Source organism: Schistocerca nitens, chromosome 1, assembly GCF_023898315.1.
Source record: "Schistocerca nitens isolate TAMUIC-IGC-003100 chromosome 1, iqSchNite1.1, whole genome shotgun sequence".
Classification (NCBI taxonomy): Eukaryota; Metazoa; Arthropoda; class Insecta; order Orthoptera; family Acrididae; genus Schistocerca; species Schistocerca nitens.
This window is the reverse complement of record NC_064614.1, coordinates 240179324-240205458: the sequence shown is the minus strand read 5'-3', so window position 1 is coordinate 240205458 and position 26135 is coordinate 240179324. Positions and strand designations below refer to the sequence as shown.

The following is a 26135-nucleotide window of genomic DNA, read 5'->3' as shown; positions in this document are numbered from 1 at the left end:
ATGTAAGAATATTTGATGTATTTTGTGACATTTTTTGTAGGTTTATTTCTCAGTGTCACTGCAGAGTAAGTGTTATATTACTTCAGCTACCACTGGTTTAGCCACGACAGCATTTTAGAGTAATCTGTTTCCACTGATAGTGATTTCTGATATTGTAACTGTTGCTTCATGTGTGTGCTTGGTGTCGCACTGTAGTTGTGGTAGAGAGATGGCTAGTGTCTGTCAATATTGTTGGGCGACTGTGAAAACTAATGTATTTTCAGTCTAATTATTCATGCTACATTCTGATGGTCTGAAGGTTTCAGTGTGAAGTGACTAATGTCATATTATGGCATATGGGATGTTGCTAAAAGTGATTTAAAATGATTAATAACTTTGATAATAAATAGCATGGCCAGTGAACCACTAATAACTGTTAGCAATTAAATGTTTAATTGCCAACTTCCTAACATTACCATCAAAAGAAAGTGTATAATGAAATCTTTGGGGTTATGAGGGCAGCAGGATCAATTGTTACAGCACACTGGCCAATTGTGTCATAAAATGAAAATATAATGGAAATGTTACAGGATGAAAGATAGTATTTTCAAGTTTTGGCTTGATATAAACTTGATCGGAAAAATGTTATTGCTCAACATAGTCGGTTACTGACTGAAAACATAGTTTGAGTTTAAATGTTTAAAATTCTGCTTTAAATTTACTTTTGTCTTGCGAGTTTTTGATGTAGGTTGGCAGTCATGGGTGGTTCAGGTCCAAGCTACTTGAGGTGACAAGCTGAAAGGGGTAACAGAAGCACTGAACTGTAAGATTTATATAAAGGCGTATCACAATTACTAGCAGTTGTTTGGGGCACCAGGCTGACAGGGGAGCCAGGAGCACCCATGTGCAAGTTTGGTATACAGTGTGTATCACAGTTAGTGGTGAAAACTGACAGGAGTGAAAGCTTATGAAGTGAAAAGGGAGAAGGGTAAGAGCAGTTGGGGATGCCATATTATAAGTTGCTTGTCTGGAAAAATGTTCTCAAGCCAGCCCTGCTGGCCGTCTGTTGTAAAGTTTAACATATGTGTTTATGTGTTAGTTTTTTTTTTTCAGTGCAGTTTCAGGTATTGTAATTATGAAAGTCAGCATTAGTTTGAAAATCTTCAAGGTGGGCCATGGTTTACAGGGTGGTCAGTAACATTCTGGAAAGCTTGTAATGGTGTTGCAGGGTAGGTCACACTAGAAATAACTGTCAAGGAAAACATTCAATATGTTGCTCCATTTAGAAGTTAATTAGCTTTGAATTTAGCCAGTCAGGCCATTGCACATACAAATTCAAGTGGCCTGCAGGTACAATCGGTGTTAGTTGTTCTCATAACATAGGTGATAGCACACATGACTGCTCAGTCTTAGGTTCAGGTTCAGTTCTTACTACCGTTTCATATCCAATTTTTGTATCACTCTCTAGTTTGGTTTTTGGAAACCAAATGAAGAACATGTTCGGCAACACTGTTTTTGGTAGGCCACTTGAATTTGCGTGCACAATTGCCTGATTGCCTAACCTCAATGCTAATTAACTCAGAAACAGTGCAATGTATTAAATTCTCTTACAAATTTAAGTTTTCATTGACAAGAATCCCAACAATTTTGTAGATGTTACTCTGGCTTGCATTTAATCAAGGGTGGACATAGTTAAGGACTTAATCAGTAAGTGTATGCAGTAATTTCTTTGGCATTTTTATTATGACACTAGTGTCATCTGTGAATAGCGTGACATTGACTGCACTATCTGGTGTGTAGTGTGTGTGTGTATTGTTGATATAGGTAAGAAATAATGTGTGAAATTCACTGAGGTGATAGAAGTCATGGGATACCTCCCAATACCATGTTGGACCTTTTCAAACCACGTGTAGTGTGTCAGCTCATCATGGCATGAACTCAACAAGTTGTAGAAAATCCCTTGCAGAAATACTGAGCCATGCTGCCACTAAAGCTGTCCATAATTGCAAAAGTGTTGCCAGTGCAGGATGTTGTGCATTAACTCACCTCTCTGTTATGTCCCACAAATGTTTTATGGAATTTGTGCAGTGTGATCTGGGTGGCCAAATAATTCACAGTAAATGGAATGACACCATCAATAAATATAGATCATCCTGCAGACACTTATTTAAAGAGCTAGAGATCTTCACTGTAGCCTCACAATATATATATGCACTTATGAAATTTGTTATTAACAATCCAAACAAATTCAAAAGTAATAGCAGTGTACATGGCTACAACACTAGGAGAAAGGATGATCTTCACTACTCAAGGTTAAATCTAACTTTGGCTCAGAAGGGGATGAATTATGCTGCCACAAAAGTCTTTGGTCACTTACCTAATAGCATCAAAAGTCTGACAGATAGCCATATAGCATTTAAAAGGAAATTAAAAGAATTTCTAAATGGCAACTCCTTCTACTCATTAGATGAATTTTTGGATATAGTAAGTGGGTAATTTCCCCAACCCCCACAAAAAAAATTTAGGGTCATGTAATATTTTGTGTAATGTAATGTCTTGTAAAGACACCTTTTATTAACCTGACACGTTCCATATCATTACGAAGTGTTGTATTCATGATCTATGGAACAAGTACTAATCTAATCTAAACTTAAGCTGTTCTGAATGTTCTTCAAATCAGATGTAGATAATTATGGCATGATATCATTGTTAGGGAACATGAAATCAATGAAGTGCTGCAAAAATCTCAAGTAGCAAAACATAACCATTTCCAGTCAATGATCAGTTCATTGAGATGAGAGGACACAGTCCATTCAATGTAAACACAGTCCACCACCAGCTTTCACAGTGCTTTGTTGACAAGTTGGGTCCATGGGGTCCACGCCACACTTGAACCCTACCATCAGCTCTGGCCAAGTAAAATAAATACTCATCTGACCAAGCCACAGTTTTCCTGCTGTCTAGGATCCAATCAGTATGGTCAAAATCCAAGGAGAGGCACTGCAGGTGATGTCATGCTGTTAGCAAAGGCTTTCATGTCAGTTGTCTGCTGGCAAATCCCATTAATGTCACATTTCACTGCTCTGTCCTAATGGATACATTCATCTTATATCCCACACTCATTTCTGCAGTTATTTCATGCAGTGTTGCTTGTCTGTTAACACTGACAACTCTATCAAATGCTGCTGCTCTCATTTGCTAAAGTGAAGGCTGTTGGCCACTGTGTTGTCCGTGGTGCCAGTATCCTTGGCGCTCTTGACACTATCTCAGAATATTGAATTCCCTAATAGTTTTTGAAATGGTATATCCCATGTGTCTAGTTCCAACTACTCCAACAACCACTCCATGTTCAAAGTCTATTAATTCCCATCATGTTGTCATAATTATGTTGGAAACCTTATCACATGAATCACCCGAGTACAATTGACAGCTCTGCCAATGCACTGCCCTTTTATACCTTGTGTACATGATACTACTGCCATCTGTACATGTGCATATCACTATTCCCTGAATTCCATCACCTCAGTATAGAAGACTGCCTTGTGCAATTTGTATATCCACTTTTGTTGCATCTGTCACTAAACTTATTTTGAGACTGGTGAAAGCCAACATCATTGTCACAGTCTGTGTTTGGTTTCATGTTTTTGCCCAACCCCTTAATACGTAGTGCTTCCGATTTTTCTAAAAGGATGCTATGATTGAAAATATCAAATGCTCTGGAGAGATCTAAATTAACTCCTCTGTACTATTGTTTTTATTTGATTTCTGATTATTTATTTGCTGTAGCACATTACTGCTGTTCCTGTGTTTTCATCTGCCTGTTACTGTAATCCTTGTTACCTAAGATCCTGAAGCTTGTGCTTAATTTCTACATCCACCATATGGAGCATGGTGGAGGGTACCTTATGCCACTACTGGACATTTACTTTCCTGTTCCACTTGCACACAGAGTGAGGGAAGAATGAATTCCTATATTCTCCTGTAAGAGCCCTAATTTTTCTCATGAATGCAAAGTACACATTGGAGACATTAGAATCATTCTGCAGTCAGCTTCAAATGCTGGTTCTCTAAACTTCATCTTCTCTCCTGGGATTCCCATTTGAGTTTAAGAAGCATCATTGTTATACTTTTGTGTTGCTCTAACTGACCAGTAACAAATCTGGCAGCATGCAACTGAGTTTCTTCTATCTCTTCCTTTAATCCAACTTGGTGGGGAGCCCAAACACTCAAGCAGTACAGAAGAATGGGTCATACTAGTGCTCCAGATGCAGTCTCCATTATAGGTGAGCAACAGTTTCCTAAAATTGGCCCAATAAACCAGAATCAATCAATCGCATTCTCTACTACCATCCTTACAGGCTCATTCCATTTTGTATCACTTTTCTGCATTATGTCTGCATATTTAATCAGTGTGATTGTGTCAGGCAGCACACTGCTAATGCTGTATTCAAACATATGGAATTGTATTTCCTATTCATCTACATTACAGTGCATTTTAAATCAAACAGTGGAAAATCCAGGATGGAATGTAGCAATATTATGAAAAGAAAAGTTGATACTCACCATAGAGCGGAGATGCTGAGTCGCAGATAAGCACAACAAAAAGACCAGCTTTCGCCCAGTAGGGCCTTCATCGAAAATTGATGTTTGTGTTTGTGTGTGTGTGTGTGTGTGTGTGTGTGTGTGTGTGTGTGTGTGTGTGTGTGTGTGTGTGTGGCTGTTGTCTATTTTTGATGAAGGCCCTACTGGACGAAAGCTTTATGAGTGACAGTATTTCTGTTGCGGCTATCTGCGACTCAGCATCTCTGCTATATGGTGAGTAGTAACTTTCTTTTTTATAGTATTGTTACATCTCCGGGTGGGAACTACTCAGGAGGACATCATTATCAGGAGAAACAAAACTGGCATTCTACAGACTGGAGCGTGGAATGTCAGATCCCTTAATCATGTAGGTAGGTTAGAAAATTTGAAAAGGGAAAGGGATAGATTAAAGTTAGATATAGTGGGAATTAGTGAAGTTCAGTGGTAGGAGGAACAAGACTTCTGGCCAGGTGAATATGGGTTATAAATACAAAATCAAATAGTGGTAATGTGAGATTAGGCTTAATAATGAATAAAAAAATAGGACCATAGCTAAGTAACTACGAACATCATAGTGAAAGCATTAGTGCAGCCAAGACAGACACAAAGTCCACGCCTACCACAGAAATACAAGTTTATATGCCCACTAGCTCCACAGATGACGAAGAGATTGAAGAAGTGTATGATGAGAGAAAAGAGATTATTCAGGTAGTGAAGGGAGATGAAAATTTAATAGTCATGGGGAACTGGAATTCGATAGTAGGAAGAGAAGGAAAGATGGTAGGTGAACATTGAATGGGGTCAAAGGAATTGAAGACGAAGCCGCTTAGTAGAATTTTGCATGGAGCATAACCTAATCATAGCTAACACTTGGTTTAAGAATCATGAAAGAAGGCTGTATAAGTGGAAGAGGCCTGGAGACACTGGAAGGTTTCAGATTGATTATATAATGGTAACATAAAGATTTAGGAACTAGGTTTTAAACTGTAAGACATTTCCAAGGAAAGATATGAACTCTGACCACAATCTGTGGATTAGGAACTGTAGATTAAAACTGAAGAAACTGCAAAAAGGTGGGAACTTAAGGAGATGTGACCTGGATAAACTAAAAGAACCGGAGGTTGTAGACAGTTTCAGAGAGAGCATTAGGGAACTACGGACAAGAATGAGGAAAGGAAATACAGTAGAAGAAGAATGGGTTGTTTTGAAAGATGAAATAGTGAAGGTCGCAGAGGATCAAGTAGGAAAAAAGATGAGGGCTAGCAGAAATCCTTGAGTAACAGAAGAGATATTGAATTTAGGTGATGAAAGGAGAAAATATAAAAATGCAGGAAATGAAGCAGACAAAAAGGTATACAAACATCTCAAAAATGAGATCGATAGGAAGTGCGAAATGGCGAAGCAGGGAAGGCTGGAGGACAAATGTAAGGATGTAGAGGCATACAGCACTGGGGTTAAGATAAATACTTCCTACAGGAAAATTAAAGAGACTTTTGCAGAAAAGAGGACCACTTGTATGAATATCAAGAGGTCAAATGGAAAACCAGTTCTAAGCAAAGAACGGAAAGCAGAAAGATGGAAGAAGTATATAGAAGGTATGTACGAGGGTGATGTACTTGAGGACAATATTATGGAAATGGAAGAGGACATAGGTGAAGATGAAATGGAGATATGATATTGCATGAAGAATTTGACAGAGCACTGAAAGACCTAAGTTGAAACAAGGCCCTGGGAGTAGACAACATTCCATTTGAACTACTGATAGCATTGGGAGAGCCAGGCCTGACAAAAGTATACCATCTGGTGAACAAGATGTATGACACAGGGGAAATACCCTCAGACTTCAAGAAGAATATAATAATTCCAATCCCAAAGAAAGCAGGTGTTGACAGGTGTGAAAATTACTGAACTATCAGTTTAATAAGTCACGGCTGCAAATACTGAAATGAATTCTCTACATATGAACAGAAAAACTAGCAGAAGCCGAGCTTGGGAAGATCAGTTTGGATTCTGTAGAAATGTCAGAACATGTGAGGCAATACTGACTGCACGACTTATCTTAGAAGATTGATTAAGGAAAGGCAAACCTACATTTCTAGCATTTGTAAACTTCAAGAAAGCTTTTGAAAATGATGACTCGAATACTCTCTTTCAAATTCTGAAGGTGATAGGGATAAAATACAGGGAGCAAAAGGCTATTTAGAATTTGTACAGAAACCAGATGGCAGTTATAAAGAGTTGAGAGGCATGAAAGGGAAGCAGTGGTTGGGAAGGGAGTGAGACAGGGTTGTAGCCTGTCACCAATGTTATTCAATCTGTATATTGAGCAAGCAGTAAAGGAAACAAAAGAAAGATTCGGAGTAAGTATTAAAATCCATGGAGAAGAAATAAAAACGTTGTGGTTCGCCAATGACATTGTAATTCTGTCAGAGACAGCAAAGGACTTGGAAGAGCAGTTGAACGGAATGGACAGTGTCTTGAAAGGAGGATATAAGATGAAAATCAACAAGGATAATGGAATGTAGTCGAATTAAGTCGGGTGATGCTGAGGGAATTAGATTAGGAAATGAGACACTTAAAGTAGTACATGAGTTTTGATATTTGGGGAGAAAAATAACTGATGATGGTCAAAGTAGAGAGGACATAAAATGTGGACTGGCTATGGGAAGGAAAGCATTTCTGAAGAAGAGAAATTTGTTAACATCAGCTACAGATTTAAGTGTCAGGAAGTCTTTTCTGAAAGTATTTGTGTGGAATGTAGCCATCTGTGGAAGTGAAACATGGATGATAAATAGTTTAGACAAGAAGAGAATAGAAGCTTTCGAAATCTGAAGCTCCAGAAGAATGCTGAAGATTAGGTGGGTAGATCATGTTACAAATGAGGAACTACTGAATAGAATTGGGGAGAAGGGGAATTTGTTGCATAACGTGGCTAGACGATAGGAATTGGTTGGTAGGACATGTTCTGAGGCATCAAGGAATCACCAATATAGTATTGGAAGAGAGCAAGGAGGGTAAAAATCATAGAGGGAGACCAAGAAATGAATACACTAAGTAAATTCAGAAGGATGTAGGTTACAGTCATTACTTGGAGATGAAGAAGCTTGCACAGGATAGAGTACCATGGAGAGCTGCATCAAATCAGTCTCTGGACTGAAGACCACAACAACAACAACAACCACAATATTGATACATTCCATTTTAATACATTTAGACCAAACTGCCATTCATCATACTGATTAGAAATTTTGTCAAGTCATCCTGCATCCTCCTAGAATCACTCAAGCTGATATAGTTCTTCATTTTTATATAAATTCTCATAATCTACATTTTGACTTCCTGCTTGTTGAGTTTGACTCTTTCTAGTTTTGTATCTGTTTTTACTGTGCATCTTACATGTCCGTGATCACCTGATATTTTGAGATGGTTTAGGATCATCTTGCACTGTACAATTACTTTATTGTTTGATAAAATATAGTAAGTTTCAATATTAGTTCTGTTAGGCCTTACAAATCTACATTGAAGGATGGGAAACTGTGAGTTGGCAAGTAGATTAGATTAGATTAGATTAGATTAGATTAGATTAGATTAATACTAGTTCCATGGATCATGAATACGATATTTCGTAATGATGTGGAACGAGTCGAATTTTCCAATACATGACATAATTAGGTTAATTTAACAACATACTTAAGTTAATATAACAACTTTATTTTTTTGTGTTTTTTGTTTTTCTTTATTTTTTATTTTTATTTTTTTAATATTTTTTTCTTTTTTTTTCTTAATTTATATCTAAAAATTCCTCTATGGAGTAGAAGGAATTGTCATTCAGAAATTCTTTTAATTTCTTCTTAAATACTTGTTGGTTATCTGTCAGACTTTTGATACTATTTGGTAAGTGACCAAAGACTTTAGTGCCAGTATAATTCACCCCTTTCTGTGCCAAAGTTAGATTTAATCTTGAATAGTGAAGATCATCCTTTCTCCTAGTATTGTAGTTATGCACACTGCTATTACTTTTGAATTGGGTTTGGTTGTTAATAACAAATTTCATAAGAGAGTATATATACTGAGAAGCTACTGTGAATATCCCTAGATCCTTAAATAAATGTCTGCAGGATGATCTTGGGTGGACTCCAGCTATTATTCTGATTACACGCTTTTGTGCAATAAATACTTTATTCCTCAGTGATGAATTACCCCAAAATATGATGCCATATGAAAGCAATGAGTGAAAATAGGCGTAGTAAGCTAATTTACTAAGATGTTTATCACCAAAATTTGCAATGACCCTTATTGCATAAGTAGCTGAACTCAAACGTTTCAGCAGATCATCAATGTGTTTCTTCCAATTTAATCTCTCATCAATGGACACACCTAAAAATTTGGAATTTTCTACCTTAGCTATATGCTTCTGATTAAGGTCTATATTTATTAATGGCGTCATACCATTCACTGTACGGAACTGTATGTACTGTGTCTTATCAAAATTCAGTGAGAGTCCGTTTACAAGGAACCACTTAGTAATTTTCTGAAAGACAGTATTGACAATTTCATCAGTTAATTCTTGTTTGTCAGGTGTGATTACTATACTTGTATCATCAGCAAAGAGAACTAACTTTGCCTCTTCATGAATATAGAATGGCAAGTCATTAATATATAATAAGAACAACAAAGGACCCAAGACTGACCCTTGTGGAACCCCATTCTTGATAGTTCCCCAGTTTGAGGAATGTGCTGATCTTTGCATGTTACGAGAACTACTTATTTCAACTTTCTGCACTCTTCCAGTTAGGTACGAATTAAACCATTTGTGCACTGTCCCACTCATGCCACAATACTTGAGCTTGTCTAGCAGAATTTCATGATTTACACAATCAAAAGCCTTTGAGAGATCACAAAAAATCCCAATGGGTGGTGTTCGGTTATTCAGATCATTCAAAATTTTACTGGTGAAAGCATATATGGCATTTTCTGTTGAAAAACCTTTCTGAAAACCAAACTGACATTTTGTTAGTACTTCATTTTTACAGATATGTGAAGCTACTCTTGAATACATTACTTTCTCAAAAATTTTGGATAAAGCTGTTAGAAGGGAGATTGGACGGTAATTGTTGACATCAGATCTATCCCCCTTTTTATGCAAAGGTATAAGAATAGCATATTTCAGTCTATCAGGAAAAATGCCCTGTTCCAGAGAGCTATTACACAGGTGGCTGAGAATCTTACTTATCTGTTGAGAACAAGCTTTTAGTATTTTGCTGGAAATGCCATCAATTCCATGTGAGTTTTTGCTTTTAAGCAAGTTTATTATTTTCCTAATTTCAAAGGGAGAAGTGGGTGAGATTTCAATTGTATCAAATTGCATAGGTATGGCCTCTTCCATTAACAGCCTAGCATCTTCTAATGAACACCTGGATCCTACTATATCCACAACATTTAGAAAATGATTATTAAAAATATTTTCAACTTCTGACTTTTTGTTCGTAAAGTTTTCATTCAATTTGATGGTAATACTGTCTTCCTCTGCTCTTGGTTGACCTGTTTCTCTTTTAATAATATTCCAAATTGTTTTAATTTTATTATCAGAGTTGCTGATTTCAGACATGATACACATACTCCTGGATGTTTTAATAACTTTTCTTAATATAACACAGTAGTTTTTATAATTTTTGATAGTTTCTGGGTCACTACTCTTTCTTGCTGTCAGATACATTTCCCTTTTGCGGTTACAAGATATTTTTATACCCTTAGTAAGCCATGGTTTCTTACAAGGTTTCTTACGAGTATATTTAACTATTTTCTTGGGGAAGCAGTTTTCAAATGCATTTACAAAAATGTCATGAAATAAATTATATTTTAAATTGGCATCAGGTTCACGGTACACCTCATCCCAGTCTAACTGCTGTAGGCTTTCCCTGAAATTTGCAATTGTTAAATCGTTGACTGAACATACCACTTTGGAGGACTGTTTAGTATTGCTGAATGGAGCTATGTCATATATTGTAACTAGCTGTGCACCATGATCAGAAAGACCATTCTCAACAGGCTGAGCATTTATCTGGTTAAACTTATCTTGGTCTATAAAGAAGTTATCTATCAGTGAGCTGCTATCCTTTACCACCCGAGTAGGAAAATCAATAACGGGTGTCAAATTGAAAGAACCGAGTAATACTTCAAGGTCATTTTTCCTATTACCCTCTTTCAGAGAATCTACATTGAAGTCCCCACAAATAATAATTTGCTTCCCCCTGTCTGACAGATAGCACAACAAGGAGTCCAAATTTTTCAGAAATAGATGAAAATTTCCTGATGGGGACCTATATACAGTTACAATTATAAATGTGCCTTTATTTAATTTAAGCTCACAGGCACATGCTTCTATATGTTTCTCTACACAAAACTTTTTTGTTTCTATACTTTTTGCACAATGATAACTTTTGACATATATGGCAACTCCTCCTTTCTCCATATTTTCTCTCATTACATGTGCAGAGAGCTTATATCCACTTACATTTACCTTATCCATATCAGTAACAATGTGATGCTCAGACAGGCATAGTATATCTATTTCATTCTCAGCTTCTAAATCTTCTAAACAAACCAGAAGCTCATCTACTTTATTCTTTAAACTCCCAATATTTTGATGAAATATACTTACATTATTTTTAATTATACCTTTATGAGAACCTTTCCTTATTCTAACATTTGCAGTACTCTCCTGTCTGAGTTTCTCATTGTGCTTAGGCTTAGTTCCTATACCAGTGGTCACACGGTGTTCAGAGAGGCAGATTATGTCAACTGGGTTGGGTGACTTTAATTCATCAATGCAATTACCTAGGACTGAGCTACAACTTGGTGGAAATAAAATTTCTGGTGATTGGTGAAAATTTATAATTGATAGCTGTGATTGGTGATCCAATGTGCTAGAATTGTGCTGTTTAATTTCTTTCCTAAACTGAAGATTTGTTTCAATCCTGACCTCTCGTAGAACTTGACATCTTTCTGTCTTACCTATCCTGTTGGAAAACAATGGCTTATCAAAGAATATGGAGGTCAGACATTGCCCACCTGTACAGTAGGACAGCTGGTAATCAATGACAGATCTGGTGGCAAAGAGCTGGTACGGGCACAAGTGTTTCACAGTAGACCGTTCAGTGCACATAATTAAACTTGGGGCTGCAGAACAAATGAGCCCTAAATGTTCTCATGTTCATCCAACAACATCATCAGTTATGACTGAAGTGGACACAGAAGTTTTGAGACTGGAGTTTCTGTCAGTGAAAACACCTGGTTGGATGAACCACATTTCTTATTACACCAGCTTGATGGCTGTGTTCAGATATGCCATCATCTAAGTAAACAATTGCTTGAAACATGCAGTGTGCTATGGGCACAGGCCAGTTGGGGTAGTATTATGCTGTGGTAGACATTCACATGCACTTCCATGAATTCAGTGGTAGTAACCAGAGACACCAAAGGCTATTGTGGAGTATGTGAAAATCATTGTAGACCACCTATATCCCTTTTATGCTTGATATTCTCCTCAGTACCAATGGCATCTTCCAGGAGGATAACTGTCTGTGTCACAACGCCAGAATCATGCCACAATGCTTTGAGGAACACTCTAGTAAACTCATGCTGATGTCTTACTTACCAAATATGCCTTATCGTAATCCACTGGAACTCATCTGGGATGCTCTTTGGCACCAGCACTGTGCCACATACCACTGACCCATAATTTACAGAAATGCATGACCGATGCATAGACCTCTCTTCAGTCTTTGATGCTTCAAAGATTTATGACAGTAAACTTGGTAGAAACTATTTCTGAATATCCATGAACATACTTTCAGCAGTTGTTTTTAAGTATTTGTATCACATTTAACTGAAATCAAATTAACATCTGGTAATGTTGGTGATGAAAAGTCATCAATACTAAGAATAATTCATTGAGGGGACCACATTTAATTATTTCCCTGTAGGATGATGGCTCATATCCTAAATTAAGAGTTTTGTCTCTCAATTCCCGAGCGGTTCTAGACGCTTCAGTCCGGAACCGCACGACTGCTACGGTCGCAGATTCGAATCCTGCCCCAGGCATGGATGTGTGTGATGTCCTTAGGTTAGTTAGGTTTAAGTAGTTCTAAGTTCTAGGGGACTGATGACCTTAGATGTTAAGTCCCATAGTGCTCAGAGCCATTTGAACCATCTCAATTCCCTTTGTTTACTGACTGAGAGATACAGTTTGAATTATTTCACCGCACTTCCTGCAATGAATGACTATCCTAATTTATTTTGTAAATGTGAAATAACAAGTCAGACTTTGTAAGTGGCTTGTAATAATGTATTAAGTAAATTCTCACTATATATGTAAACAGCCTTCTCAATGCAGGAATCCCTTAGAATTCCAAACTGTGAGTTGAAAAATACGTTATTTTTTGTGCACACAGTTAAGAAGCTACTTGCACCCAGCCTTACCAAAAAGTTTCGAGAATGTTGATGCAAGTGGAATTGGGAGTAAGCTGCATAACTTTTATTTACCCCCTTTCAGCTAAGCAGTGAATGTGTCCTAGTAATAAATTATTTTATTACATTGTTAATTTAAACTTGTTGAGGCTTGAACATAACCATTAGTTTTTTATGGTTGTAAGAGATATATGGTGAATGATAGTTCTTCTGATGATATTGCTGTCATATTTGCCACCAAATTAATTTTTAAAGGCGATTCTCAATTATTCCGTGCTGTGTTTCCTGAACTGACAACTTCATTACATTTGTACTGGGCTTAAGAAGTTAGTTATTGTGCCTGGTGTAAGAAGCTAGTTAAAAACATTTGCCACACCAGACACATCTCTTACAGATATGTCATTTATTTTCCTTTTTCTCCTTTCTAGCTTTGTCAATCTTCAAATTCATGCATATTGTGTCTGTTTTGTCCATTGGTGTGTAACATTTGTTCTCATAGTGTGTTTATTTAGATGTTAGGATTACATCCTTCAGTATTCTGACTATTCCTTGTAATGAATTATGAACATCAGACCTGTTGGAAACAAAAATGTGGGGAAATTATAGAATTTTAATAAAGCAGTAGTGGTAACTAACTCATAATCACAGATAAAAGAATAGTATAGGAGAAAATTGATGAAGAATTCAGTCAAGAAAGCACAACATCATGGAAAGGTGAAATCAGAATTTATTGATTAGAAGACACAGAAATTAAGAACTGGTTGAAACATGGAGTGAAATCCACTGTTTAGATCCTATTTCACTGCTATATTTATTTTTTTAATTTCCTGCTGGTGGGAACTCAGTTATAATTCTTATATTTATGAATTCATCCATTACATGTTATCACTGTAAAATGTGAAAGGCATGATTTTTGATGCAGATTTTGCATTTGGTTTTGAGGTTCTATGTTTCTGCTTTAGTGCTACTACCACAGTACTGAACTGATTACATCTATTTAAAAATGTTTTGTTATTTGTCAAGGGCAAATAAAATTACTAATATCTTGCAATTTTGTACCTTTCAGGTAAACACAATTCTACTCATAGATATAATCAGAGTGCTACTTACAAAACTAAGGCATGTGACATCTGCTAGATCTGGATACATCAGGTAAATGTCTTTCCAACTCTTCAGCTTCATTTTATGAGAAAAACATTTTAATTAAGGAATTTTCATATTTTCTCCACAATAAACTGTCATGATGGAAACACATTAACTTCTCAGTAAACTCATGAATGTATGCTGTCAGGAAAAAATAATAACCACACTGAGAAGAACATTTCCAACTGGTAAAAAGCTGGTATTGGTTACATGAAATGCTTATAATCTCAATGATAAGTTAACATTGTATATTGAAAAATACTTTGACAAATTGTTGATCTGAGATTGTATCAGTAGACCTACTCCCTTCAGTCTGTAAGTGGCTCACCACGTGTCAAGGCATATACTCACCACAGATGTCTGTGGTAATCCATGCCAGATCGGTTACACATAACCTCTTTATTACATGGAGGAAGTGAATTTGTAGGAAGTGTTTCATTTGACCCACATATGGTCTATTGTAGAGAGATGAGTTGGCGCTATGGAGTATGAAATATGTCTGTGGCTTGCAAGCAGTTCCACAATATGACAATTGTGTCAGATCAGATGTTGTTTCACTGAAACACTGTCAAAGGGAGCAATTGAAAGGATGGCAGGGTAACTGATTTATGCCCTTTAATTTTACTCTAAATAAACAGTATTTTCAAAAATACTTAAGAGATTACAAAATTCATTACATTACTAAGCAGTAGTAATTTCTCTGGCTATGATGTTTCTATCAAAGTGTTAAAATCTTATGTTGACTTGACAGAGCTACCCACATCTGACAGATTTGAATATGCTTGAATAGTATCCATCCATACAACTGTAGATAAGCACCTGCCACTAATTAGAAACAGTGGAAAATCCAGGATGGAATAATGAAAATATTGTGAAAAGAACAGTTCTTACTCTCCATTTAGTGGAGATGTTGAGTCGCAGAGAGGCTCAACAGAAAAACTGTCAAACAAAGCTTTGGCTAGCCAGAGATGGTGGTCATGTGTGTGTGAGTTGTGTTTCTGTAAGTGTGTGTTGTCTAATTCTGATGAAGGCATGTTTGGCCGAAACCTTTGTTTGCAGTCTTTTTGTTGCGCATATCTGTGACTCAGCATATCTGCTATATGATGGGTAGCAACTATCCTTTCCATACCACCAATTACAGTCACATTTCAGTTTTTCCTGTGTTTGCAAGCATTTTTAAATAACTGGACTGTAATACAATAGTGGCTCATTTTTATAAACAAAACATGTTAACACCTTTCTCAGTTTGCCCACAGAGAAAATCATAGAAGACCAATTAAATGAAGTTCTTGCAGAGCTAAAAAGAGTAAAGTTTCCTGTTGTGTGGCTTGTGATCTTCCAGTGCTTTTAACTGTGTGGATTATAAAATCCTACCTAGAAAATAAAAATGTCATCATTTTGGATTGAATCATACCTTCATAACACAAAACAAAGTTTCACAATGACAGACAGTATCCCTGGGATATAACGACCTTAGAACATGGGCATGTAACATATGGGCTCTCAGAGCTTTGTTATTTGGTCGACACATTTTCTTAAAATATGTAAATGTTACTTCAGTGTCTTTAAAGGATAATTTAAAAACTATAATGTTTACTGATTAGCAAAACATACTAATTAAGAGCCCAAACTTAACTTTATCAGATACAGTCTAGATGATAGCTAAACAAACCTACAAATAGTATCAAGAATCACAAATCCAAAAAGTGTCACAGTGCTAAAAAAGATAGAGGAAATTCTAATAGATACATCTTCTCTCCCCCCATGAACCATGGACCTTGCCATTGGTGGGGAGGCTTGCGTGCTTCAGCGATACAGATAGCCGTACCGTAGGTGCAACCACAATGGAGGGGTATCTGTTGAGAGGCCAGACAAACGTGTGGTTTCTGAAGAGGGGCAGCAGCCTTTTCAGTAGTTGCAGGGGCAACAGTCTGGATGATTGACTTATCTGGCCTTGTAACACTAACCAAAATGGCCTTGCTGTTCTGGTACTGCGAACGGCTGAAAGCAAGGGGAAACTACGGCCGTAATTTTTCCCGAGGGCATGCAGCTTTACCGTATGGTTAAATGATGATGGCGTCCTCTTGGGTAAAACATTCCGGAGGTAAAATAGTCCCCCATTCGGATCTCCGGGCGGGGACTACTCAAGAGGATGTCGTTATCAGGAGAAAGAAAACTGGCATTCTACGGATCGGAGCGTGGAATGTCAGATCCCTTAATCGGGCAGGTAGGTTAGAAAATTTAAAAAGGGAAATGGATAGGTTAAAGTTAGATATAGTAGGAATTAGTGAAGTTCGGTGGCCGGAGGAACAAGACTTGTGGTCAGATGAATACAGGGTTATAAACACAAAATCAAATAGGGGTAATGCAGGAGTAGGTTTAATAATGAATAGGAAAATAGGAATGCGGGTAAGCTACTACAAACAGCATAGTGAACGCATTATTGTGGCCAAGATAGATACGAAGCCCACACTTACCACAGTAGTACAAGTTTATATGTCTACTAGCTCTGCAGATGACGAAAAAATTGAAGAAATGTATGATGCAATAAAAGAAATTATTCAGATAGTGAAGGGAGACGAAAATTTATTAGTCATGGGAGACTGGAATTCGTCAGTAGGAAAAGGGAGAGAAGGAAACGTAGTAGGTGAATATGGATTGGGGGTAAGAAACGAAAGAGGAAGCTGCCTGGTAGAATTTTTCACAGAGCACAACTTAATCATAGCTAACACTTGGTTCAAGAATCATAAAAGAAGATTGTATACATGGAAGAAGCCTGGAGATACTGAAAGGTATCAGATAGACTATATAATGGTAAGACAGAGATTTAGGAACCAGGTTTTAAATTGCAAGTCATTTCCAGGGGCAGATGTGGATTCTGACCACAATCTATTGGTTATGAAATGTAGATTAAAACTGAAGAAACTGCAAAAAGGTGGGAATTTAAGGAGATGGGACCTGGATAAACTGACTAAACCAGAGGTTGTACAGAGTTTCAGGGAGAGCATAAGGGAACAATTGACAGGAAGGGGCGAAAGAAATACAGTACAAGATGAATGGGTAGCTTTGAGGGATGAAGTAGTGAAGGCAGCAGAGGATCAAGTAGGTAAAAAGATGAGGGCTAGTAGAAATCCTTGGGTAACAGAAGCAATATTTAATTTAATTGACGAAAGGAGAAAATATAAAAATGCAGTAAATGATGCAGTCAAAAAGGAATACAAACGTCTCAAAAATGAGATCGACAGGAAGTGCAAAATGGCTAAGCAGGGATGGCTAGAGGACAAATGTAAGGATGTAGAGGCTTATCTCACTAGGGTTAAGATAGATACTGCCTACAGGAAAATTAAAGAGACCTTTGGAGAAAAGAGAACCACTTGTATGAATGTCAAGAGCTCAGATGGAAACCCAGTTCTAAGCAAAGAAGGGAAAGCAGAAAGGTGGAAGGAGTATATAGAGGGTCTATACAAGGGCGATGTACTTGACGACAATATTATTGAAATGGAAGAGGATGTAGATGAAGATGAAATGGGAGATATGATACTGCGTGAAGAGTTTGACAGAGCACTGAAAGACCTGAGTCGAAACAAAGCTCCGGGAGTAGACAACATTCCATTAGAACTACTGACAGCCTTGGGAGAGCCAGTCCTGACAAAACTCTACCATCTGGTGAGCAAGATGTATGAGACAGGCGAAATACCCTCAGACTTCAAGAAGAATACAATAATTCCAATCCCAAAGAAAGCAGGTGTTGACAGATGTGAAAATTACCGAACTATCAGTTTAATAAGTCATGGCTGCAAAATACTAACGCCAATTCTTTACAGACGAATGGAAGAACTAGTAGAAGCCGACCTCGGGGAAGATCAGTTTGGATTCCGTAGAAATATCGGAACACGTGAGGCAATACTGACCCTACGACTTACCTTAGAAGCTAGATTAAGGAAAGGCAAACCTACTTTTCTAGCATTTGTAGACTTAGAGAAAGCTTTTGACATTGTTGACTGGAATACTCTCTTTCAAATTCTGAAGGTGGCAGGGTTAAAATACAGGGAGCGAAAAGCTATTTACAGTTTGTACAGAAACCAGATGGCAGTTATAAGAGTTGAGAGACATGAAAGGGAAGCAGTGGTGTGGAAGGGAGTGAGACAGGGCTGTAGCCTCTCCCCGATGTTATTCAATCTCTATATTGAGCAAGCAGTGAAGGAAACAAAAGAAAAATTTGGAGTAGGTATTAAAATCCATGGGGAAGAAATAAAAACTTTGAGGTTCGCTGATGACATTGTAATTCTGTCAGAGACAGCAAAGGACTTGGAAGAGCAGTTGAACGGAATGGATAGTGTCTTGAAAGGAGGATATAAGATGAACATAAACAAAAGCAAAACGAGGATAATGGAATGTAGTCGAATTAAGTCGGGTGATGCTGAGGGAATTAGATTAGGAAATGAGACACTTAAAGTAGTAAAGGAGTTTTGCTATTTGGGGAGCAAAATAACTGATGATGGTCGAAGTAGAGAGGATATAAAATGTAGACTGTCAATGGCAAGGAAAGCATTTCTGAAGAAGAGAAATTTGTTAACATCGAGTATAGGTTTAAGTGTCAAGAAGTCGTTTCTGAAAGTTTTTGTATGGAGTGTAGCCATGTATGGAAGTGAAACGTGGACGATAAATAGTTTGTACAAGAAGAGAATAGAAGCTTTCGAAATGTGGTGCTACAGAAGAATGCTGAAGATTAGATGGGTAGATCACATAACTAATGAGGAAGTATTGAATAGGATTGGGGAGAAGAGAAGTTTGTGGCACAACTTGACTAGAGGAAGGGATCGGTTGGTAGGACATGTTCTGAGGCATCAAGGGATCACCAGTTTAGTATTGGAGAGCAGCGTGGAGGGTAAAAGTCGTAGAGGGAGACCAAGAGATGAATACACTAAGCAGATTCAGAAGGATGTAGGTTGCAGTAGGTACTGGGAGATGAAGAAGCTTGCACAGGATAGAGTAGCGTGGAGAGCTGCATCAAACCAGCCTCAGGACTGAAGACCACAACAGCAACAACATCTTCTCTACTAAGGACGTAGCTCACAGTTAAAAGAGGAGAAAAAATCGTCATCATGTAAAGAATACCAGTTTTTTTATGACACTTGGTGGACAGAATGAGCTATAATTTGGAGTATTGAATATGCTTTTAAGTAAGTATAACCATTACTGTCCTTTTGATGTACTTGATGCTGTACATCTATAAATGCCTTTGAGAGACAGACTGAAGTATGTGAAGTTATTTCCTTCATCTTACATGTATCTTTTACTTGCTCCTGACTTCCAGTTACACCACATTACAATTTATTCCCTGTTCTCTAGCAAATAGCTCTATTATTTATTGAGGCTTGTGAGTATAAAATGGCCATACATGCATAGTTGTATTATATCAGTTTTAATGAACACTTTGCCAAAATGTAAACTTATTTCTGACAACAAATGGTTTATTACGTATTGCACTTCTTATACATTTTCTGAAGAATGAATATGTTAAAATTGGAATTAATTATTCATTTTTCTTTTCTTTGCAGAAGAACTACAAAAGCTACACTAATGCTGGCGCCAGTTTTTGGTATAAATATACTGTTGACTGCTTACAGACCACAGCCTGACTCATGCACTGCTGAACAGGCCTATTATTTCTTCTCTTACTTCATGGAAGGAATGCAAGGCTTTATTGTAGCACTCCTATATGTGTATCTCAATAAGGAGGTCAGTTTACTTCTCATGGTTTACTCTCACAAAAAAACAAGTAAATAATAACTCATACATTAACAATTGGACGAAATATTGTTTTTATTATTAATGAATTAACATTTGATATTTTCATGTTTGGCTACTGGTCTCAAATTTTGTTAATGCTTCCGTTTTTTGTTCTGCCTTGTATTGCAGCATCCATTATATTTTTTAGATAGAATTGAAGTGATTGCAGAATTTAATTTTCACAGAGTTGTGAGTTGCATTGAGTTGTGTTCAATGAAGGATGAACTTTTTTCCATTCTCCCTGAATGACTGTGAATAATTGTGATCAGCAGTCTGGGGAAGAGCTTATATGGCATGTTATTAATGCTCAAGTTGATCATATAGATATTAGTGATAATGTTACAAGAGACAGAAAATCAATCCGCACTGGACAAAGTAAGGGAAGGAAATCAACCATGTGTTCATCAAAGCAACAGCCCTACCATTTGCTTTAAGTGATGTAGAGGAACCACAAAAAACCCGAAGTCGTATATCTGGACATTGATTCAAAACCTTCCGTTCAAGATTTTGAATGCAGTGCCTTAACCATAGCACCTCCTCATAACATGATTGGATTCAGCATTTTCTTAAAATTTCTAGTTTAAGATAATACTACAAAACAGGGGCTACATATAAATAAGCACATGAAAGTGGTTTGACAATTGCCTGAACTAGCATATCTTTTGGTCATTATAAGAATTATATCTGGTGATGAATATAATAGTATGACTAAAGACAAGATCTCAACCATTCAACTGTTGTACAGACTGGAGTCAGACACACAGAAACAGATATATTCAACAACCTGCCAGTGCATATTAATTGATGTGTGGTTAATGTGAGGGAAATTAATACTGAATTAAATAACATTTTGTTGGGTGGTAATTAGTTATTTCACACATGTGTTCTGAAAATCCAGTGATGGGTATTGCAGTACAGTTGATGTATTCTATAGATCCCAGAGAAAAGGGTCTCAGGGTCTATGGGATATGGAAAGAATCGAATATGTACATTGTATTTACATATGATACAGTAAGTTTATTTATATGTATAGCCATCTGTAGACATTGTACAATGGATGGATGTTATCAGTATGTATACAATGATCTTTAATTTTGTAGTATAATCCCCCAGAAAATTATCCTATAGCTGAGGACTGAATGCACATAGCTAAAATAAATAGTTCTTAGACATGCATTATTGCATAATGACACAAGGACTTGAGGTGCATAGTATGTTGTGGATATCTTTTTTGACAGTTTCTTAACATATTCACTCTCCATTAACTGGCTGTCAGTGTGCAGAGCTAAGAAATTTGTGCCATGTTCATCATTTGTGGAGGTATCGTGAAGTTTTAAATTTAAAGGATTCTGTTTACTGCTCATTCAAAATCACATACTGTTTGTTTTATTTATATTGATGGTTACTTTATTGTGAGAGGATCATTTGTAGACATTCTGCAGTGCTTCATTAGCATTTTCCATTTTGTAAGATTAAAAATCAAGCAGAATGCTGTGTACTAATTGTAAGGCTGCTCCACTGTTCTCCTGTTTATGTCAACTCCTTCAACTATTTACCAGATTATTTGGACTCAAGGCTGTAAATTCCATATAACACTTAAATTTGTATTAAACAGAACTTGATTTTACACAGACTCCATCATCTCACTATATACTGACAAAATTACATGAACTATTTGTTTGTGGTGTAGTATCAGTTAAAAATGGAGCTGAGTGGTATAAGAGGAGGAGCAATGGCATTTCTCAGAGTAGCTGTTTTTCTACTAATACACAAAGAAATACATAAAGTTATGTAGAAGTAATTTTGCAACTTTCAGTGTGAGCAGATTAACAACAGTCATGTTTTTTGTTAGTAAACTTCACAGAAGTAGGCTGCAGTGGCTGCTTCTGATACTAATGTGCAACTCAATGTGTTCTTCATTTCTGAAGCAAACCTTCAAAATGAAATTTACAGAACATGATGTGTGAATGAATGAATGAATGAATGAATTTATGGAAGTGTTTGGACCCTTTATCAGTAAACATATATCTTCAAAAGACATAATGTATGCCGGTAGGTAGGCTACATCTGGATTTCCAAATGATCTGTCATGCATAGGTACAAATGATGTAATTCAGTGTTATGTTCCATCCACATTATCTTAAAACTCTGTTTGGTCTCATTCTCAGAGAAAACATAGCAGTGACATTAATGCATTGTGCCTGCACTCATGTATCACCATGTGCATAACTTTATGACACATGCAGTATGATTCATATTTTGTTTAAGATTTTTGACTGTATATCCATGCTCCTTATAAACACAATCTTCAACTAGTAGCTCTGTCACCACTGTGGGCACTTCCACATCGTTACAACAGTGTGTGTCATCATTAACTTGCCTGTTTGTATACATACACTATTTAGATTTCTGTTTAGAAGAGTTTGCTGAAACTGCAACACTTTGGTAAATAGTGTCCAACTTAACCATTTTTGTGCTTTAAACTGTGAATGTATGGTTAGACTGAAACCTTCACTGTGAATTGATTTTTTTCACAGCAGCCTAAAAAGAACCACGTTTGTACATTTGATCAATTTGCTGCAAGTTCAACTTGGTTTTCCAGCTTTGCTTTCACACTACTGACAGTAACTTTTTGTTTTTTGTTCACAGGTTCAGTCTTTGCTACAAAGATCATATGTGAATATGAAGATAAAAATATTTGATTTCTTCCGCTGTGATGATGCAACTGAAAGAGCACGACAGGAACTACATATTCTTATCAGGCGACTGACTTTACTGACCAATGTTGATGGGTGGAATCAAAGTGTTCAAGAAGCCAATAGCAACAAAATGAAAACACAGTCAAGTAATATAGAAAAGTCACCAACACTTAACCACAATGAAAATAGTGAAACAGTAACCATAAGGAACACTACAAGACCAAGAAGATTAACAATAACTTGTGAAGAGCCAACTGAAGTAGAAATTGTAGCTACTCCTTCTGATCAAATTCGCATGCAACAAAATGGGTCACTGTCAAGGAGAGTAACAGTTACATTCAATGATACAAGTGATTCTTCTGATCTTTAATCAGGAGTAACTACTATAACTTGATCATTTCTGATTAAAGAAGCATATTTTTGTTGCTGATAATAACTTTCAAGCTATTGTACATATACCATATCACATGACTGACACACAAAAGTATTACAGTTTCATCACTTATCATCTCACTGTAATATTTGTGTTCTAATTTTCCACTTTCATGTTAATTTATCTTCACTATTTAAAACTATCTTTATAAATGTAACAGTTAATAAATTATTATTCTTTTATGAAATTATAGTTTTCTTTGGCTCACATTTTTAATCCAGTATGAGGGTTATGTTGTATAAAGATAATATCAGAACTGTGCATGTATTAATTACTCTATAAGCCTCTAAATCACACATTTGTACTGCATATTTGTAATGAGCTTGCTGTGAAACATACTGGAAACTTGTGCTCTTATGTAGGCACCACTGAAATGTACACAAACTTGAAGAGGTTCATAACTGCTGAACAAGAAAAATTGAGCCAGATAACAACATAGATAGCATCATCTGGACAGCTAGACTGTGACTGGAATGGCAAAATAATTAGTTCAGATACTGAACTATGTACAACAGATGGATAACCCCAGTAGCTAAATTTAATGCCGACCACTTCTGCCAGCAGTTTAGTGGTGTAAAGATTTAAGTTACTCAGCCAACAACATCACAGTTATAGGCCTTGAAGTTTTATGTATTGACTTAATATTTATTTATTAATATTATATAGCCTTGGAAGGTGTAACAATAGGGGGTATTTTATTACATTTTATTTTTATCAGGATGTATATGCCTCAGGACAATCAGGAAATCTGGGAAAAACCCAGGAATTTTTTCATCCAGGAGAAATCAAGGAAAAACATGGGTGATTTTTGGAAATCTGGGAATTTTTCATTGTTTTAATTTTTGGTTAAATTTTTTAAAATTTCGAGTGGTAAGAACTGATACTTTAACAAAGAATTTAACTTTAGGCCCACTACTTCAGGATAATACTGCAGCCATAAAACATAAACAAGAGAATAACATGAAATAAAACTTCAGTTGCAAAGAACTGCTGTCAAAGTGTCTTTCTCATGAGCCTCGTTTCAATGAGTGTGATGAAGACTATGCAATACAACAAACTGCTCTCAATGAGCTTTACATCACAAATGTTTACATTTGTAACAGGTTGCAGGAAATTTTGAATGGGGTTTGAGGAGCATTACTTAAAACTAAATTTCATTTTACACCAGATGAGTTATGTTACTTGTGAGAGTGTGCAATAAATTTCTTAAATCACACAGCATTAGACTCTCATTTGAAATTTAACACAGAAGGCCAGCCAGCCACTTAGAAAAATTTCAGGGCCAAAAGCCCAGCCATTTATGCCATTAGTTACAATTTTACTGGCACAATTGTGTGTGATATTTCATAAAGGGTAACACATGCCAAAAAAGATCGAGTTTCAAAGTTAGTTATTTACTTTAATTCTTTCACAATTACAATTTATGCAATGATGATAGCAAAAAATATAATTACCCTTAAAAAAAGGGGTAAATGGATTCCTGAGCAATTTCACATGTAATTGGCTTTTCAGTTCTATGGAAAAGTATGTGCTCAACAGAACATGTATTCAGACTGGTAACCCATGATATGTTCAATGTGCAGCAGTGAAAATTAGTCATGTTCGTTGAAATGTTCAGCTTCTGCAATTTAAGCTGCGCTCTTAGGATCCTGTCTAACCACATCCTTGGAAAAAAACAACAAAAACTTTTTGACTAACAATATTTTATGTGGAAGCTTAGCTTTCCCAGTAGCTGCACTGTGTGTATATGTGGATTTAAACCGTTAACTTCCCTTATTTGTGCATGCACACTACTTAACAATGATGTTGCTATCGTCTAACTGTATCATGTATCTTGTGCTCTGAATATCTGCTGTCATTGGCTGGCGAGATCTACATCTACATCTACATCCATACTCCACAAGCCACCTGATGGTGTGTGGTGGAGGGTACTTTGAGTACCTCTATCGGTTCTCCCTTCTATTCCAGTCTCGTATTTTTTGTGGAAAGAAAGATTGTCGGTATGCCTCTGTGTGGGCTCTAAGCTCTCTGATTTTATACTCATGGTCTCTTCATGAGATATACATAGGAGGGAGCAATATACTGCGTGACTCCTCGGTGAAGGTATGTTCTCAAAACTTCAACAAAAGCTCATACCGAGCTACTGAGCGTCTCTCCTGCTAAGTCTTCCACTGGAGTTTATCTATCATCTCCGTAATGCTTTCTTGATTACTAATTGATCCTGTAACGAAGCGCACTGCTCTCCATTGGATCTTCTCTATCTCTTCTATCAACCCTATCTGGTACGGATCCCACACTGGTGAGAAATATTCAAGCAGTGGGTGAACAAATGTACTGTAACCTACTTCCTTTGTTTACGGATTGCATTTCCTTAGGATTCTTCAAACGAATCTCAGTCTGGCATCTGCTTTACCAATGATCAACTTTATATGATCATTCCATTTTAAATCACTCCTAATGCCTACTACCAGATAATTTATGGAATTAACTGCTTCCAGTTGCTGACCTGCTATTTTGTAGCTAAATGATAAAGGATCTTTCTTTCTATGTATTTGCAGCACATTACACTTGTCTACATTGAGATTCAATTGCCATTCCCTGCACCGTGCATCAGTTCGTTGCAGATCCTCCTGCATTTCAGTACAGTTTTCCATTGTTACAACCTCTCGATATACCACAGCATCACCCGCAAAATGCCTCAGTGAACTTCCGATGTTATCCACAAGGTCATTTATGTATATTGTGAATAGCAATGGTCCTCCGACACTCCCCTGCGGCATGCCTGAAATCACTCTTACTTCGGAAGACTTCTCTCCATTGAGAATGACATGCTGCATTCTGTTATCTAGGAACTCTTGAATCCAATCACACAATTGGTCTGATAGTCCATATGCTCTTACTTTGTTCATTAAACGACTGTGGGGAACTGTATCAAACGCCTAGTGGAAGTCAAGAAACACGGCATCTACCTGCGAACCCGTGTCTATGGCCCTCTGAGTCTCGTGGGCAAATAGCGTGAGCTGGGTTTCACATGATCG

The 26135-nt window shown here is 36.9% G+C and overlaps 1 protein-coding gene across 2 annotated transcripts in view; it reads left to right on the top strand.

The window, feature by feature from the left end:
- The window catches only part of LOC126235224 (calcitonin gene-related peptide type 1 receptor-like), a 302741-nt gene extending 279546 nt beyond the window's left edge, over positions 1-23195 (top strand). The window contains exons 8-10 of one of the 2 annotated variants that reach the window (XM_049943963.1): positions 14096-14181; positions 19734-19914; positions 22615-23195. In XM_049943963.1, coding sequence (XP_049799920.1) covers positions 14096-14181; positions 19734-19914; positions 22615-23034 — 687 coding nt within the window. In that variant the 3' untranslated portion in view covers positions 23035-23195. The remainder of the gene's footprint in view (positions 1-14095; positions 14182-19733; positions 19915-22614) is intronic. The other variant, XM_049943956.1, reaches the window with a different exon arrangement.
- The last annotated feature ends 2940 nt before the right edge of the window (positions 23196-26135 follow it).